At 48.2% G+C, this 13,369-nt stretch overlaps 1 protein-coding gene across 2 annotated transcripts in view; it reads left to right on the top strand.

Moving 5' to 3' along the window:
• The first annotated feature begins 660 nt into the window (after window positions 1-660).
• TAPBP (TAP binding protein) overlaps window positions 661-13,369 on the top strand; it is a 47,710-nt gene continuing 35,001 nt past the window's right edge. The window contains exons 1-3 of one of the 2 annotated variants that reach the window (XM_082262571.1): window positions 661-693; window positions 815-904; window positions 989-1,122. In XM_082262571.1, coding sequence (XP_082118697.1) covers window positions 1,074-1,122 — 49 coding nt within the window. In that variant the 5' untranslated portion in view covers window positions 661-693; window positions 815-904; window positions 989-1,073. Of the gene's footprint in view, window positions 694-814; window positions 905-932; window positions 1,123-13,369 lie in introns of those variants that run through there. The other variant, XM_082262570.1, reaches the window with a different exon arrangement.

Genomic DNA, 13,369 nt, shown 5'->3' with positions numbered 1-13,369 from the left:
AAAATGCCGGACTGGTCTTTGACTCAAATCTCTCACTTGGGTATTCAGCTTAAATGGGCTGAAGGGGTCACCGGTAACCATGGCAGACCCACATCAGGCCCAATGCCTGGAAATCCTGCTACATATAGTAAGCGGTCGGCAAGAGGTTAATAACACAGAAAACATTGTTAGATGTAGCATGTGCCGACTTTTAATACATAATTGGTGACTATCACAGGGGTGATTTAAAAAACAAAAAAAGGCTGGAACTCTGCTTTAAATCCTTTTTCTTCCCCATTTTGATGCTCAGTTTGAACTTTAGCAAGCCGTCATTACTACGTCTAGATGCCTAAATACTATGAGTTGCTGCCATGTGTTTGGCTGATTAGCAATTTGTGTTACCAAGCAATTAAACAGGTGTACCTAATAAAGTGGCCGATGAGTGTATATTGATGCAGTGAAATTCATGTGCTTTACTGCAGGAAAACAAGGGTTAGTAGGCTCCCAGGGCTTGCTGGGATTTGTAGTCCACCTGCAGCTATGAGGCTGCGCATCAGCCAAGTCTCCCCTGGAGGCCCAGCCTTGCACAGAGGTGGTTGGACAATTGCTGCGTATTGTGATATACAGTAAGCTGCCAACTTCCTGGAAAGTGAAAGTGAAAGAGTGTGAGACAGAGCTCCCATCGCACTGAGCAGAGGATCTGTGAGCAGCGGGGTAAATGCTGTACTAGAGGGGGCGAGGAGACACAGAGAGGGGTAAATGCTGTGCTAGAGGGGGCGAGGAGACACAGAGAGGGGTAAATGCTGTACTAGAGGGGGCGTGGAGACACAGAGAGGGGTAAATGCTGTACTAGAGGGGGCGTGGAGACACAGAGAGGGGTAAATGCTGTGCTAGAGGGGGCAAGGAGACACAGAGAGGGGTAACTGTTGAACTAGAGGGGGCAAGAAGATACAGAGAGAGGGGTAATTCCTGTACTAGAGGGGGCTTGGAGACACAGAGAGGGGCAGAGGGTCGTTCATTTGCAGCGATTTTCCAGCAAGACGTCTGATCTCTAGAAACTATTTTTTACAGTGACATCGAGGCCTTTTGTCAGCATGATTCCCTCGACAATCTACAAATTATTATGCTTTGTTTCCCCTCTGGGTAAGTACGGGTAATTCTGTGCATGCCTGTTCTTCTATACGTACCATCCCCCCTCTCCTCCTTTCCCTTTCACCGCTTTTGCGTTAGCGCGCCAAACTTAACCCCTTCACCCACTGTTTCTGTATCCCCCCCCTATATAAAAAATCCTTGTTTTAATGTATAGATTCACGTCTCTCTTCCTGCATTTCAACCTTTTGTTGCTTTCATTGAAGGCCTGGGGACTTTCCAAGTCAGTTACTTTCATTTCGTGGGTGTCCATATTGTTTTGTCGTTTATGTATCTATGGGTACACCCGTATAGTAAATTGATAGTGTGGGATTGTGTTACTGGTTATTTATTTAGTACAGGTATTTATATAGTGCCTACAATTTACACAGCACTTTACATATACAGTATCTCACAAAAGTGAGTACACCCCTCACATTTTTTAAATATTTTATTATATCTTTTCCATGTGACAACAATGAAGAAATGACACTTTGCTACAATGTAAAGTAGTGAGTGTACAGCTTGTATAACAGCAGGGCTGCGCAGGAGGGACGGTTGCCCTGGGCGCAATGGTTTATTGCAGGGATGGGGGGGCACCTTGACCCTAAACCTAAGAGAGGGGGGGGGGGCGCAGTTTGGCATCCTTGCCCTGGGCGCTGGATGACCTTGTCCGGGCACTGTATAACAGTGAAAATTTGCTGTCCCCTCAAAATAACTCAACACACAGCCATTAATGTCTAAGTGAAAATGTCCAAATTGGGCCCAAAGTGCCAATATTTTGTGTGGCCACCATTATTTTCCAGCACTGCCTTAACCCTCTTGGGCATGGATTTCACCAGAGCTTCACAGGTTGCCACTGGAGTCCTCTTCCACTCCTCCATGATGACATCACAGAGCTGGTGGATGTTGGAGACCTTGCGCTCCTCCACCTTCCGTTTGAGGATGCCCCACAGATGCTCAATAGGGTTTAGGTCTGGAGAAATGCTTGGACAGTCCACATAGGTGTGCACAGCCTATTGCATTAGGGTGTGCACCTCAAAGCTCAAACACATACGTGTGTGTGTGTGTGTGTGTGTGTGTGTGTATATATATACTGATGGTGTCAGTAGAGCAGTGGACGCTGTCAGTAGGGCAGAGAGTGGTGTGAGGGCAGTAGATGGTGTCAGTAGTTTTTATTTTTATTATATTTTACAATTTTGTTATTTTTAGTATTTTTTATAAACATTGTAGGAGCCGTTAGGGGGCTTTGCTGAAATATCAGGGGTTCAAACAGGGGAAATATGCACCACACAGGGTAATTAGGGTGTGCTCAGGCACACCTGGCACACCCTGTGCGCACACCTATGACAGTCCATCACCTTTACCCTCAGCTTCTTTAGCAAGGCAGTGGTAAAATACAGTAAACATAGATCTTGCACATGCTGGATGTCTCTATGAAAAAGGGCAGCAGCACCACATATGTCTTACATATATTTATGTATTTTGTACATTAACTTCAGTCCCTGCCCTCAAGGAGCTTACAATCTAAGCTCCCTAACTTGCAGTACATTCATACACATATCAGGGCCTATTAACCTACTAGCATGTCTTTGGAGTGTGGGAGGAAAGCCATGCAGGCACAGGGAGAACATGCAAACTCCATGCAGGTAGAGCCGTGGTTGGGATTCAAACTGACAATCCTAGTACTGCAAGGCAGAAGTGCTAACCACTTAGCCACTGTGCTATTGTTCAGTCCATAGTTACATAGTTTGTGAGGTTGAAAAAAGACATCAGTCCATCCAGTTCAACCCAAGCCAGTCATTTTAGTTCCTGATCTGAAGGAGCTTACAATCAAAGTTTCCTACTCACATACAGGAACATACACTTACTAGCAGTGGCGGCTAGTGCTTTATTTACTTAGGGGGGTGGCCGACAACCCCCCCAGCTAGCCAACCACATAACCCCCCCATCGCTCGATCGATCTCCTATTAGGCCCCCTGCCAGCCCCTGCACTTACCCTATGCAGGTGGCGTCTTCACCCCTGTGTCTCCTCCGAAGTCCTGGCAGTCGATTCTCCTCTCGACCATTCAGGAGTTGCAGCCAACCGGGTCTTAGGACTCCCGGCCAATCGGTACTCAGGACCCGCTTCCTGATTGAGAAACAGGGAGACATTAGCGAATATTAATTTGCACACAATACATATTAATGTCACACAACTGGGTGGGCTTGCACCCCAAGCCCACCCTTTTTGAAGCCTCCGGCTCTAATCACATGCTTCTAAGAAAAAAAAATTGGAATCCATGCATCCGGCACCCTGCATGCAGATTAGGGGCCAGGCGCATGGATTGGGGGGGGGGGGCGGCGCCCCTGCGCCCTGTATGGACGGGCCGCCACTGCATACTAGGCCCAATTACCCTACCAGCATGTCTTTTGAGCGTGGGAGGAAAGCCACGCAAGCAGAGGGAGAACATTAAAATTCCATGCAGATGTTAACTGAAGATCCTAGCACTGCATGGGTAGAAGTGCTAACTACTTAGCTGCTGTATATGAAGGAGATTCTGTCGAAATACAACTTTTCAGAAAGTTTCCAGTGAATGGTATTTTTTTTTCTTGCTGGTGAGGAAATGATATGCCATGGTTACAGATAACAGTGCATCTACTGTGCACACTTGTAAGGTGTGCAGGGCAGCCATAAGACATTTTGGGGCCCCCTACACAGCTTTAGGCCTGCCCCCCTCCCCCTGCCTGACCACCAACATCCCCCAGGGCCGACCCAATGAATTGGTCCACTGGCCATCCCACCAAGTCCTTCATGAGGTGGTATGAGGGGTAGGTGAGGCGGTATGGGGCAGAGGCGGATCCAGAGTCTAGTCTCGGGAGGGGCACTGTCAGAAAAGAAGTTGTTGCTTACAGAACTTTCCCCATACTTCTCTTTTAAGTGTGTACCCAGCTAAAAGTAGAAAGGGCTTAAAGGGGGGGCGATAAAACAGAATCTGTGCCTACTCGCTGTATACACTGCACACACATACCACAGTCATTGTACCACAAAATACTCCTAATCACTGTGCCACAGGTAACCGTTTTATAGATACATATAAACCTCAGAATGAACGATCATTTTTAAAAAATTAAATGTTTCCATCATATATGCTTTACTTCGCACAGAAACTGATCATCGAGCCTACCTTAAAGAAGATCTTCATTAAAACCTGCAACTGTTGGGATAATAAATACCTTGGTCAGGGCTATGTAATGTACAACATACTGTGTAGAATGCAGGGGTCTGGAGGAGTAAGTAACATACAAAACATCATAATGTATACAGTACAGGGGCCATGAGTAATGTATAGAGTACAGGGGCCATGAGTAATGTATAGAGTACAGGGGCCATGAGTAATGTATAGAGTACAGGGGCCATGAGTAATGTATAGAGTACAGGAGCCATGAGCAATGTATAGAGTACAGGGGCCATGAGCAATGTATAGAGTACAGGGGCCATGAGCAATGTATAGAGTACAGGGGCCATGAGCAATGTATAGAGTACAGGGGCCATGAGCAATGTATAGAGTACAGGGGCCATGAGCAATGTATAGAGTACAGGGGCCATGAGCAATGTATAGAGTACAGGGGCCATGAGCAATGTATAGAGTACAGGGGCCATGAGCAATGTATAGAGTACAGGGGCCATGAGCAATGTATAGAGTACAGGGGCCATGAGCAATGTATAGAGTACAGGGGCCATGAGCAATGTATAGAGTACAGGGGCCATGAGCAATGTATAGAGTACAGGGGCCATGAGTAATGCACAGAGTACAGGGGCCATGAGTAATGCACAGAGTACAGGGGCCATGAGTAATGTATAGCGTACAGGGGCCATGAGTAATGTACAGAGTACAGGGGCCATGAGTAATGTACAGAGTACAGGGGCCATGAGTAATGTATAGAGTACAGGGGCCATGAGTAATGTATAGAGTACAGGGGCCATGAGTAATGTATAGAGTACAGGGGCCATGAGTAATGTATAGAGTACAGGGGCCATGAGTAATGTATAGAGTACAGGGGCCATGAGTAATGTATAGAGTGCAAGAGCCATGAGTAGTGTATGGAGTACAGGGGCCATGAGTAGTGTATGGAGTACAGGGGCCATGAGTAATGTACGGAGTACAGGGGCCATGAGTAATGTACGGAGTACAGGGGCCATGAGTAATGTACGGAGTACAGGGGCCATGAGTAATGTACAGAGTACAGGGGCCATGAGTAGTGTATGGAGTACAGGGGCCATGAGTAAAGCTCACCATACATGGTTCAGTATTTTTCATTCAGCCAGCTGAACAAAATAAACTGAATAAATTTCCCCATCCATATATTCCAAGGCGAATGGGGAAACTGTTGTGTCTGTATATTCTGACAGCAGGATTGCCCCACTGTCAGAATACACTGATCAGCATTGCAGTCACTGGCTGCATGTGCTGACCAAATACTGCAGGACTGTTTATCAGAAGCCAGCCTATCAGTCAAAACAACCGATAGAGTGCTGCAGTCAGGACAAGCCCCCTTGTTTACATGAATGTCCCCGGGTTACATCATAAATCCCCATCCCCCCTCTTTATCAGAGTCTTCCCCGTTACGTCAAAGACTCTTCCCCCTTATGTCCCCAGAGTCACCCCCCCTTACATCAGGGTCCCTAGAGAGCCCCCTCCTTACATAAGGGTCCCCAGAGTCCTCCTTCTTATATAAGGGTCCCCACAGAGCTCCCCTCCTTGCATCAGGGTCCCTAGAAAGCTCCCCCTCACATCAGGGTCCCCACAGAGCCCCCCCTCACATCAGGGTCCCCACAGAGCCCCCCCTCACATCAGAGTCCCCACAGAGCCCCCCTCTCACATCAGGGTCCCCAGAGAGCCCCCCCTCACACCAGGGTCCCCAGAGAGCCCCCCCTTGCATCAGGATCCCCAGAGAGCCCCCCCTTGCATCGGGGTCCCCAGAAAGCCCCCTCCTTACATCAGGGTCCCCAGAGAGCCCCCTCCTTACATCGGGGTCCCCAGAGAGCCCCTCTTTATTACATCAGGGTCCCCAGAGCCTTCTCCTTACATCAGGGTCCCCAGAGTTGCTCCTTGTTACATCAGGGTCCTTAGAGAGCTCCCCTCCTTACATCAGGGACCCCAGAGCCCCCCACCTTACATTAGGGTCCCAAGAGCCCTCCTTGTTACATCAGGGTCCCCAGAGAGCCCCCTCTTCTTACATCAGGGTCCCCAGAGAGCCCCCCACTTAGATGGGGGTCCCTAGAGCTCCCCTCATTACATCAAAGAACCCCCTCCTTACATCAGGGTCTCTAGAGAGCCCCCTCCTTACATCAAGGTCTCTAGAGAGCCCCCTCCTTACATCAGGGTCTCTAGAGAGCCCCCTCCTTACATAAGGGTCCCCAGAGTCCTCCTTCTTACATCAGGGTCCCCACAGAGCCCCCCTCCTTGCATCAGGGCCCCTAGAAAGCTCCCCCTCACATCAGGGTCCCCACAGAGCCCCCCCTCACATCAGGGTCCCCACAGAGCCCCCCCTCACATCAGAGTCCCCACAGAGCCCCCCCCTCTCACATCAGGGTCCCCACAGAGCCCCCCCTCACAGGGTCCCCACAGAGCCCCCCCGCCTCTATCATTAAAAAAGAGCCTCCTGATTCAATTGTACTCACGGTTGTATGCTGACACTCTGTGCTGGCCTGGCCTGGAGTAGCTGGAGAGAGGAGGTTGGTGGAGCCAACACTCCACTTGGCGTGCAGCAGAGGAGGAAGGAGGCTCCACAATGAATGCTGGGGCCTCGCTCTCCTCCTCAGGTGACATCACTGGTTGCTAGACGCTGGGAGGCGATAGCAACCAGTGCACTGCAGTATAGGCCAGCGGCGCGGCGGGACTACAACAGAGGCTCTCGGCTCCGCCGCCGCTGCTGGCCTGGGACTCGGACACCCACTGGGGGATTCACTGGTCTAGACTAGTCTGGAGTGGGTAATATTTTCGGGGGGGACAATTGAACCATTGCCCCCCCTGGACCTGCCACTGGTATGGGGGGGGGGTAGGTGAGGCGGTATGGGGGGAAGGTAACACGGTATGGGGGGTAGGGGAGACAGTATGGGGAGGTAGGTGAGGCGGTAGGGAGGTGGATGAAGTGGTATGGGGGGTAGAAGAAGTGGTATAAGGGGGTAGGGGAAAATACATTTTTACAGCAGGATATTCAGCTCACCTGAGCCCCTCAGTGCTGCTGGTCAACCTGGAAATCCTTTGCAGAGCCGGCCCTGTGTCCCAGTTTCCTGCCTGCAGGGATGTCCAGTTCGGTCTGGAGGAAGTTCTGTCCTTGCTGGATGCTAGATTGGTTGCTAGGACAACGGCGGTTCTAGCTACCAATCATGTGCTTGCAGCTCCACCAGGCCGCAACATTCTGTGAAGGAGGAGGGCAAGAATGGAGGAGGAGGAAGTCTGGGGACTACTAAAGCTGACGTTGGATGCCGCTGCCGCTCAGCCTATATTCTTTACAGAACTGATTGCTGTTGCTGAGGTTGAGCAGCAGCAGGAAGTAAATGGGCATTGGGGCAGGGTGCTACTACTGATATGCTGGTGCCAGCTCTGCCAGGGCCCCTTGTGATGCTCTGACCCTGTACATGTGTATGGGCTGTCCCACCCCTGCTGGCAGCCCTTATGGTGTGTAAAATCTTTCCAACAGGGGCACAGACAATATGAAAACGTTAAAATAAATGGTGGGAAAGAGAGAGAACTTCTGTCAGATATCTATATCTGTGTGTCCCCTTAGGGGAGATATTTCTTACTTCCTGTCTGGCCATAGTAAATGGCCATGGCCAGGGTTGATATTGCTGACCTTTCTGATAATTGCTTGGTTGTTTCAATGGAAGTCAGTGATAACCAAGGGGTGGGTCATCTAAGTTTTAATAGCCCTTGATGTTGGTCATTTATTACCAGTACTTCATACTTTAGATTGTGGAAGGGTTGGAAGCCTTGTCATGTTTTTGCTGCGTTAGTTAGGTAGAGTCAACCTCTCTATTGGCCCTGCTGACTATTGGGCACTGGTACAAAAAATGATGGAAAATCCCAAATTGTACAGGTGTCAATAGAAAAGGAGATGAGAGTATGTCTGATAAGATCTAAAAATATTCCAGTGACAGCTAATAGTGGAATATCCCTCACTTTGGATAGGATTTCTATCACTTTCTGTTGTATCTCAGCACGGGAAATGAAGGGGAAACCTCCCTAATGGGACACGGACAAGAAAACAGGGGTCAGCAACCTTCTTACACTTAAAGGGTAACTCCACTTTCGTGGGGATAAATATAGCAAATAAAGAAAACATAACACAATGTATACAATTGTGACACAAATCATATTGTTGGTGAATGTTATTAAAAATGACCTTTCCTTTTCAATATGCAGCCGCTTTAATTTTCTGAAAATGCAATACAATATGGCTACCTGGAAGTGTTTTGTGTACAGAATGTGTACTGACCACACCCAGAAACATCATTTCCTGCTTGTGTGATTGGCTCACTGATTTTTCCCAGAAGTCTGCACTAAGATACAAGTCCGATTTCTGGCATCCCCTGCAACAAAAATGTCATTTTTGGTGAGATACTCCCTATTGGAACACATCTAAAGGGATGCAGGCCTAGCAGATTTCCTCATTAGAGCCCTGCAGGTGCACAGCTGGTTGATAATTTTGAAACCACTCCCATTAGACCCACTTTCCCCCATGAGCACAGAGAAACAGAAGGATTTTTTGAGAATAACAAAATGTAGGAATCTGCAACAACGTTTGTTATAATCCTTGCAATGTACAGAGATCACCCAGAGGGGAATGTCTTTTTTTTTGCTTCACTAATACAAAGCCAGTTCCCCCTGAGGAAGCATGCAGGTTCACTCCCTCGAGGCTCTGACATTGCTGCAGGGTCACTCCCCCTCGGTCCCTTACATTACACTGCCTAGCACCTCTGGTTCCTTTTACATTACACATCCCCGCACCTCTGCTCCCTTTTACATTACACAGCCCCCCACACCTCTGGTTCCTTTTACATTACACAGCCCCCCACACCTCTGGTTCCTTTTACATTACACAGCCCCCCACACCTCTGGTTCCTTTTACATTACACAGACCCCTGCACCTCTGGACCCCTTTACATTACACAACCCCTTGCCCCTGCACCTCTGGTTCCCTTTACAATACACAGCGCCCTGCACCTCTGGTTCCCTTTACATTACATAGCCCTGCACCCCTGGACCCCCTTACATTACACAGACCCGCACCTCTGGTTCCCTTTACATTACACAGCCCCGCACCCCTGGACCCCTTTACATTACACAGCCCCCTGCACCTCTGGACCCCTTTACATTACAAAGACCCCTGCCCCTTTGGTTCCCTTTACATTACACAGCCCCCTGCACCTCTGGACCCCTTACACATTACACAGCCCCGCACCTCTGGCTCCCTTTACAGCTCCCTACACCTCTGGTTCCCTTTACATTACTTTACACAGCCCTGCACCCCTGGACCCCTTTACATTACACAGCCCCCTGCACCTCTGGACCCCTTTACATTACAAAGACCCCTGCCCCTTTGGTTCCCTTTACATTACACAGCCCCCTGCACCTCTGGACCCCTTACACATTACACAGCCCCGCACCTCTGGCTCCCTTTATAGCTCCCTACACCTCTGGTTCCCTTTACATTACTTTACACAGCCCCGCACCGCTGGACCCCTTTAGATTACACAGCCCCACACCTCTGGTTCCCTTTGCATTACACAGCCCCCCTGCACCTCTAGAGCTCTCTACATTACACAGCCCCTGTACCTCTGGACCCCTTTATATTACACTGCCCCCCCTGCATATTACACAGCCCCCCCCCCCACAGCTCTGCCCTTTCCTACCTTACCTCATGCAGAGAGGGAGACAGAGCAGAGCAGGGAGCAGGGAGCAGGAAGCTGAATGAGAACACGGAAGAGTCACACAGCAGTGCTGATGACAGTGGGAGCTTCCGGAGTTAATTTTTCATATTAACAAGCTGGTGATTGGTTGCTAGGACCACCCAGCAACCAATCACCTGGAAATGTAATACCAGGAGCTCCCGTTGTCTTATCAGCGCTGCTGTGTCTCTCCCGTGTTTTTATTCAGCTTCCTTCTCCGCTCTGTGGGCGCGGGCCGGGTGCACATGAATTCATCACATGCACTGACGGGCTGGACATTTAGCAGTGGCAGGCCGTGTGCGGCCGGCAGGCTGTAGGCTGCCGACCCCTGGTTTAAAACATCTAAATACATTGCATGTGCATCAACACAAAAAGTGTACAACGTCTCAGTTTGACCTCAGTAGAAGATCTCTGTTCCCTTGCCAGCATGTTTTAGAGAAGGACCCTCTGTGTGTAAGCAGTGGTCTCTCTGCAGTGGTCCAACACACCCCCCCTTGTGAATCAAAGCTAGAGCCCTTCAATTAGCAGGGAACAAATCTATTCTCTGCGGAGAGACCACTGCTTCAAAACTGTTAGACCCTACACTCCTTTTGCTTTAACCACTTTAGCCCCGGAAGGTTTTACCCCCCTTAATGACCAGGCCATTTTTTGCGATGTCCTCTTCTCCCAGAATGCGCCTGCACCGGCCCCGCTCGTCACTTCCGGTGCGGGCGCGTCATCCCTCCACAGCTTCTGGGCATGCCCAGAAGCTGTTTAGCAGGGAATGAGGCGCCGCACCTGAAGTGACGAGCGGGACCGGTGCAGGCGCATTGATTCCTGGGAGCGATGACGTTCAGCTCCCAGGAATAAATGCAAAGAGGAAGTGACGGTGTGGGCCGCGGCCGCAGAGGGAGGAAGTGGAAGAAAGGGGAGTATATTTTTCTTCAATAACAAGGTAAATAAACAAAAAAACAAAAAAAATCGTAACTATCCTTTTCTTTTTCAGGTGACAAAAAGCAAGCGGATGGCCCAAAATCGATTATGTCGATTTTGTGGCCGGAACTCCGCTTTAAGCTGTCTGGCTCCACCTGCTTGGGGGACACCACAATGCTTTTACTATCTTTCGATGGAAATAAGGCTTTCAGATGGGTGGACTGGCAGTTTTTAACACAGACATTGGTCAAGTTGGGATTCCAAAACACATTCTCAAATGGATCACCTCATTTTATTCCAGTGAAAGTAAATAAAACTAGATCAGCATACTTTCGGATAGGGATTGGAATCCGCAAGGGATTCCCCTATCAACCCTATTTTTTGTTTTTCTACTAAAGCCATTCATATGCACCATCAGACACAACCCAACCATTACCTCTTATAATTTCAGGGCACCACAAGGTGGCCATCTACGCGGATGCCCTCATCTTTATGATCACACATTGAGTCCTCACTTTCCAGTCTCCTAGTGGAATTCCACAAATATGGGAACCTTTCTAACCTCAAGAGTAACTTTCCCTTCAAATGGGCTTCCACCCAACTCAAATATTTTAAAATGTACATCACCCTGGACCCCTCAAAGCCCTAATCAGACCAATTCTATCCCCTTGCAAACCAAGATCAGTAAAGAACTGAAGCTTTGAAAAACCATTTACCCTATCATGGTTTAATACCCTAAAATTACCATACTGCTACAGGTACTACCCTCCCTATAGGACATTCCTGTCAAAGTCTGCTTAGCCTTCTTTTCTTCCTTAGGGCAGCCCTTTTCCTCATTTTTATGGGACAATAAAGTCTTCAGAATTAAACTCAACACTCTTAACACTTCCAAAATTTAAAGAAGGCATAGGAGCTCCATATAGAGTCTTATAGCATAAAGCTATCCGCCTCACCCAAATAGTAGATAAGTGCCTACACAAAGGATGATTTAAACCTTCCTTGCATGCTCTTTCTGTCCCGTGTCGCAGTAGCTCTGAGCTACGGAGGATATGGTGGACTACACACACAGATTTGACAGCTCTCCTGTGATGGTGGGGTAAGCATTAAACAGCTAGGAGTGTCTTAGTAACATCCCAGCAACAAGGCAGGATGGGATGATGCCATCTCTGGGGGTTTTTTGGCCAGTGTATTTACTGCGGCAGTATGGCTCTATTGCGTGAAAAAACGCACCTGTACGTCGTTTCATTCAATAGTCACTAGTTGGCGCCGTTGCTAACAGGGATGTCAAACAGTGGGTTCGGAGGACGCAGTGTCTGCCGGCCACCCGCAATCATCTCTAGGAGAGGCAGAACGACGATCTGCCTATGTAAACAAGGCAGATCCTGGATCTGCGAGGGGACAAGATGGAGATCTTGTGTTCCTGCTAAGCAGGAACCTAAGTCTATCTTAACCCAATCAGTGCAATCCCCCACAGTTAGTAAGCACCCCCTAGGGACACCCTTAAACCTTTGTTTGCCCAGATTTTAACCCCTTCCCTGCCAGTGGCATTAGTGCAGTGACAGTGCATATTTTTAGCACCGATTACTGTAATAATGTCACTGGTCCCCAAAAAGCGTCACTTAGATAGATAGATAGATACAACTTTATTGTCATTGCATAGTACAGGTACACAGTAATGAGATGCAGTTTGGCATCTACCAGAAGTGCAAAATGTAGTAGTCGTGCAAAAGTGCAGATAAATATCTAGCATATTTACAGTGCAGATAACCATCTAGCATAATTAAAAAAAAAAAAAAAAAAAAAAATATATATATATATATATATATAAATACATACACATGCATTATATACACAAATGAATGTGAAATATTGGGCAAAATGTACAGTAATGATAAAGATACATACAGATATAAATAGTGCAGATGTACTGAGGAGTGAAAAGATATACTATGTAGTATGTACATGTGTAGTACAGAGGTTACATGCAGTCTTTTGTTTGTGTTTGTTTTGTAATGATTAGTGGTGTAATGTTGAGTTCAGTAATATGATGGTGGATGGAAAAAAACTGTCCCTGAACCTGCTGGTTCTAGTGCGCAAGTTTCTGTATCTCCTTCCTGACGGAAGGAGGTTAAACAGTTTATAACTGGGATGCGAAGAATCCTTGATGATGTTATGAGCTCTGCGCAGACATCTGCTGTGGTGAAGGTGCTCAATGGCAGGTAATTGGGTGCCAGTGATGCGTTGAGCGGTTTTTACCACCCTTTGCAGTGCTTTACGTTCACTCACAGTGAAGCCTCCGTACCATACAGTGATGGAGTTGGTCAGGATGCTCTCAATGATGCAGCGGTAGAAGCTCGTTAAAATCCCCGGGGACAAATGAGATTTCTTGAGACTTCTCAAGAAATACAGACGTTG

The sequence above is a fragment of the Pelophylax lessonae genome, assembly GCF_965119305.1.
Source record: "Pelophylax lessonae genome assembly, chromosome: 7".
Classification (NCBI taxonomy): domain Eukaryota; kingdom Metazoa; phylum Chordata; class Amphibia; order Anura; family Ranidae; genus Pelophylax; species Pelophylax lessonae.
The sequence above is the reverse complement of the archived record's forward strand: the minus strand, read 5'-3'. Positions and strand labels throughout refer to the sequence as shown.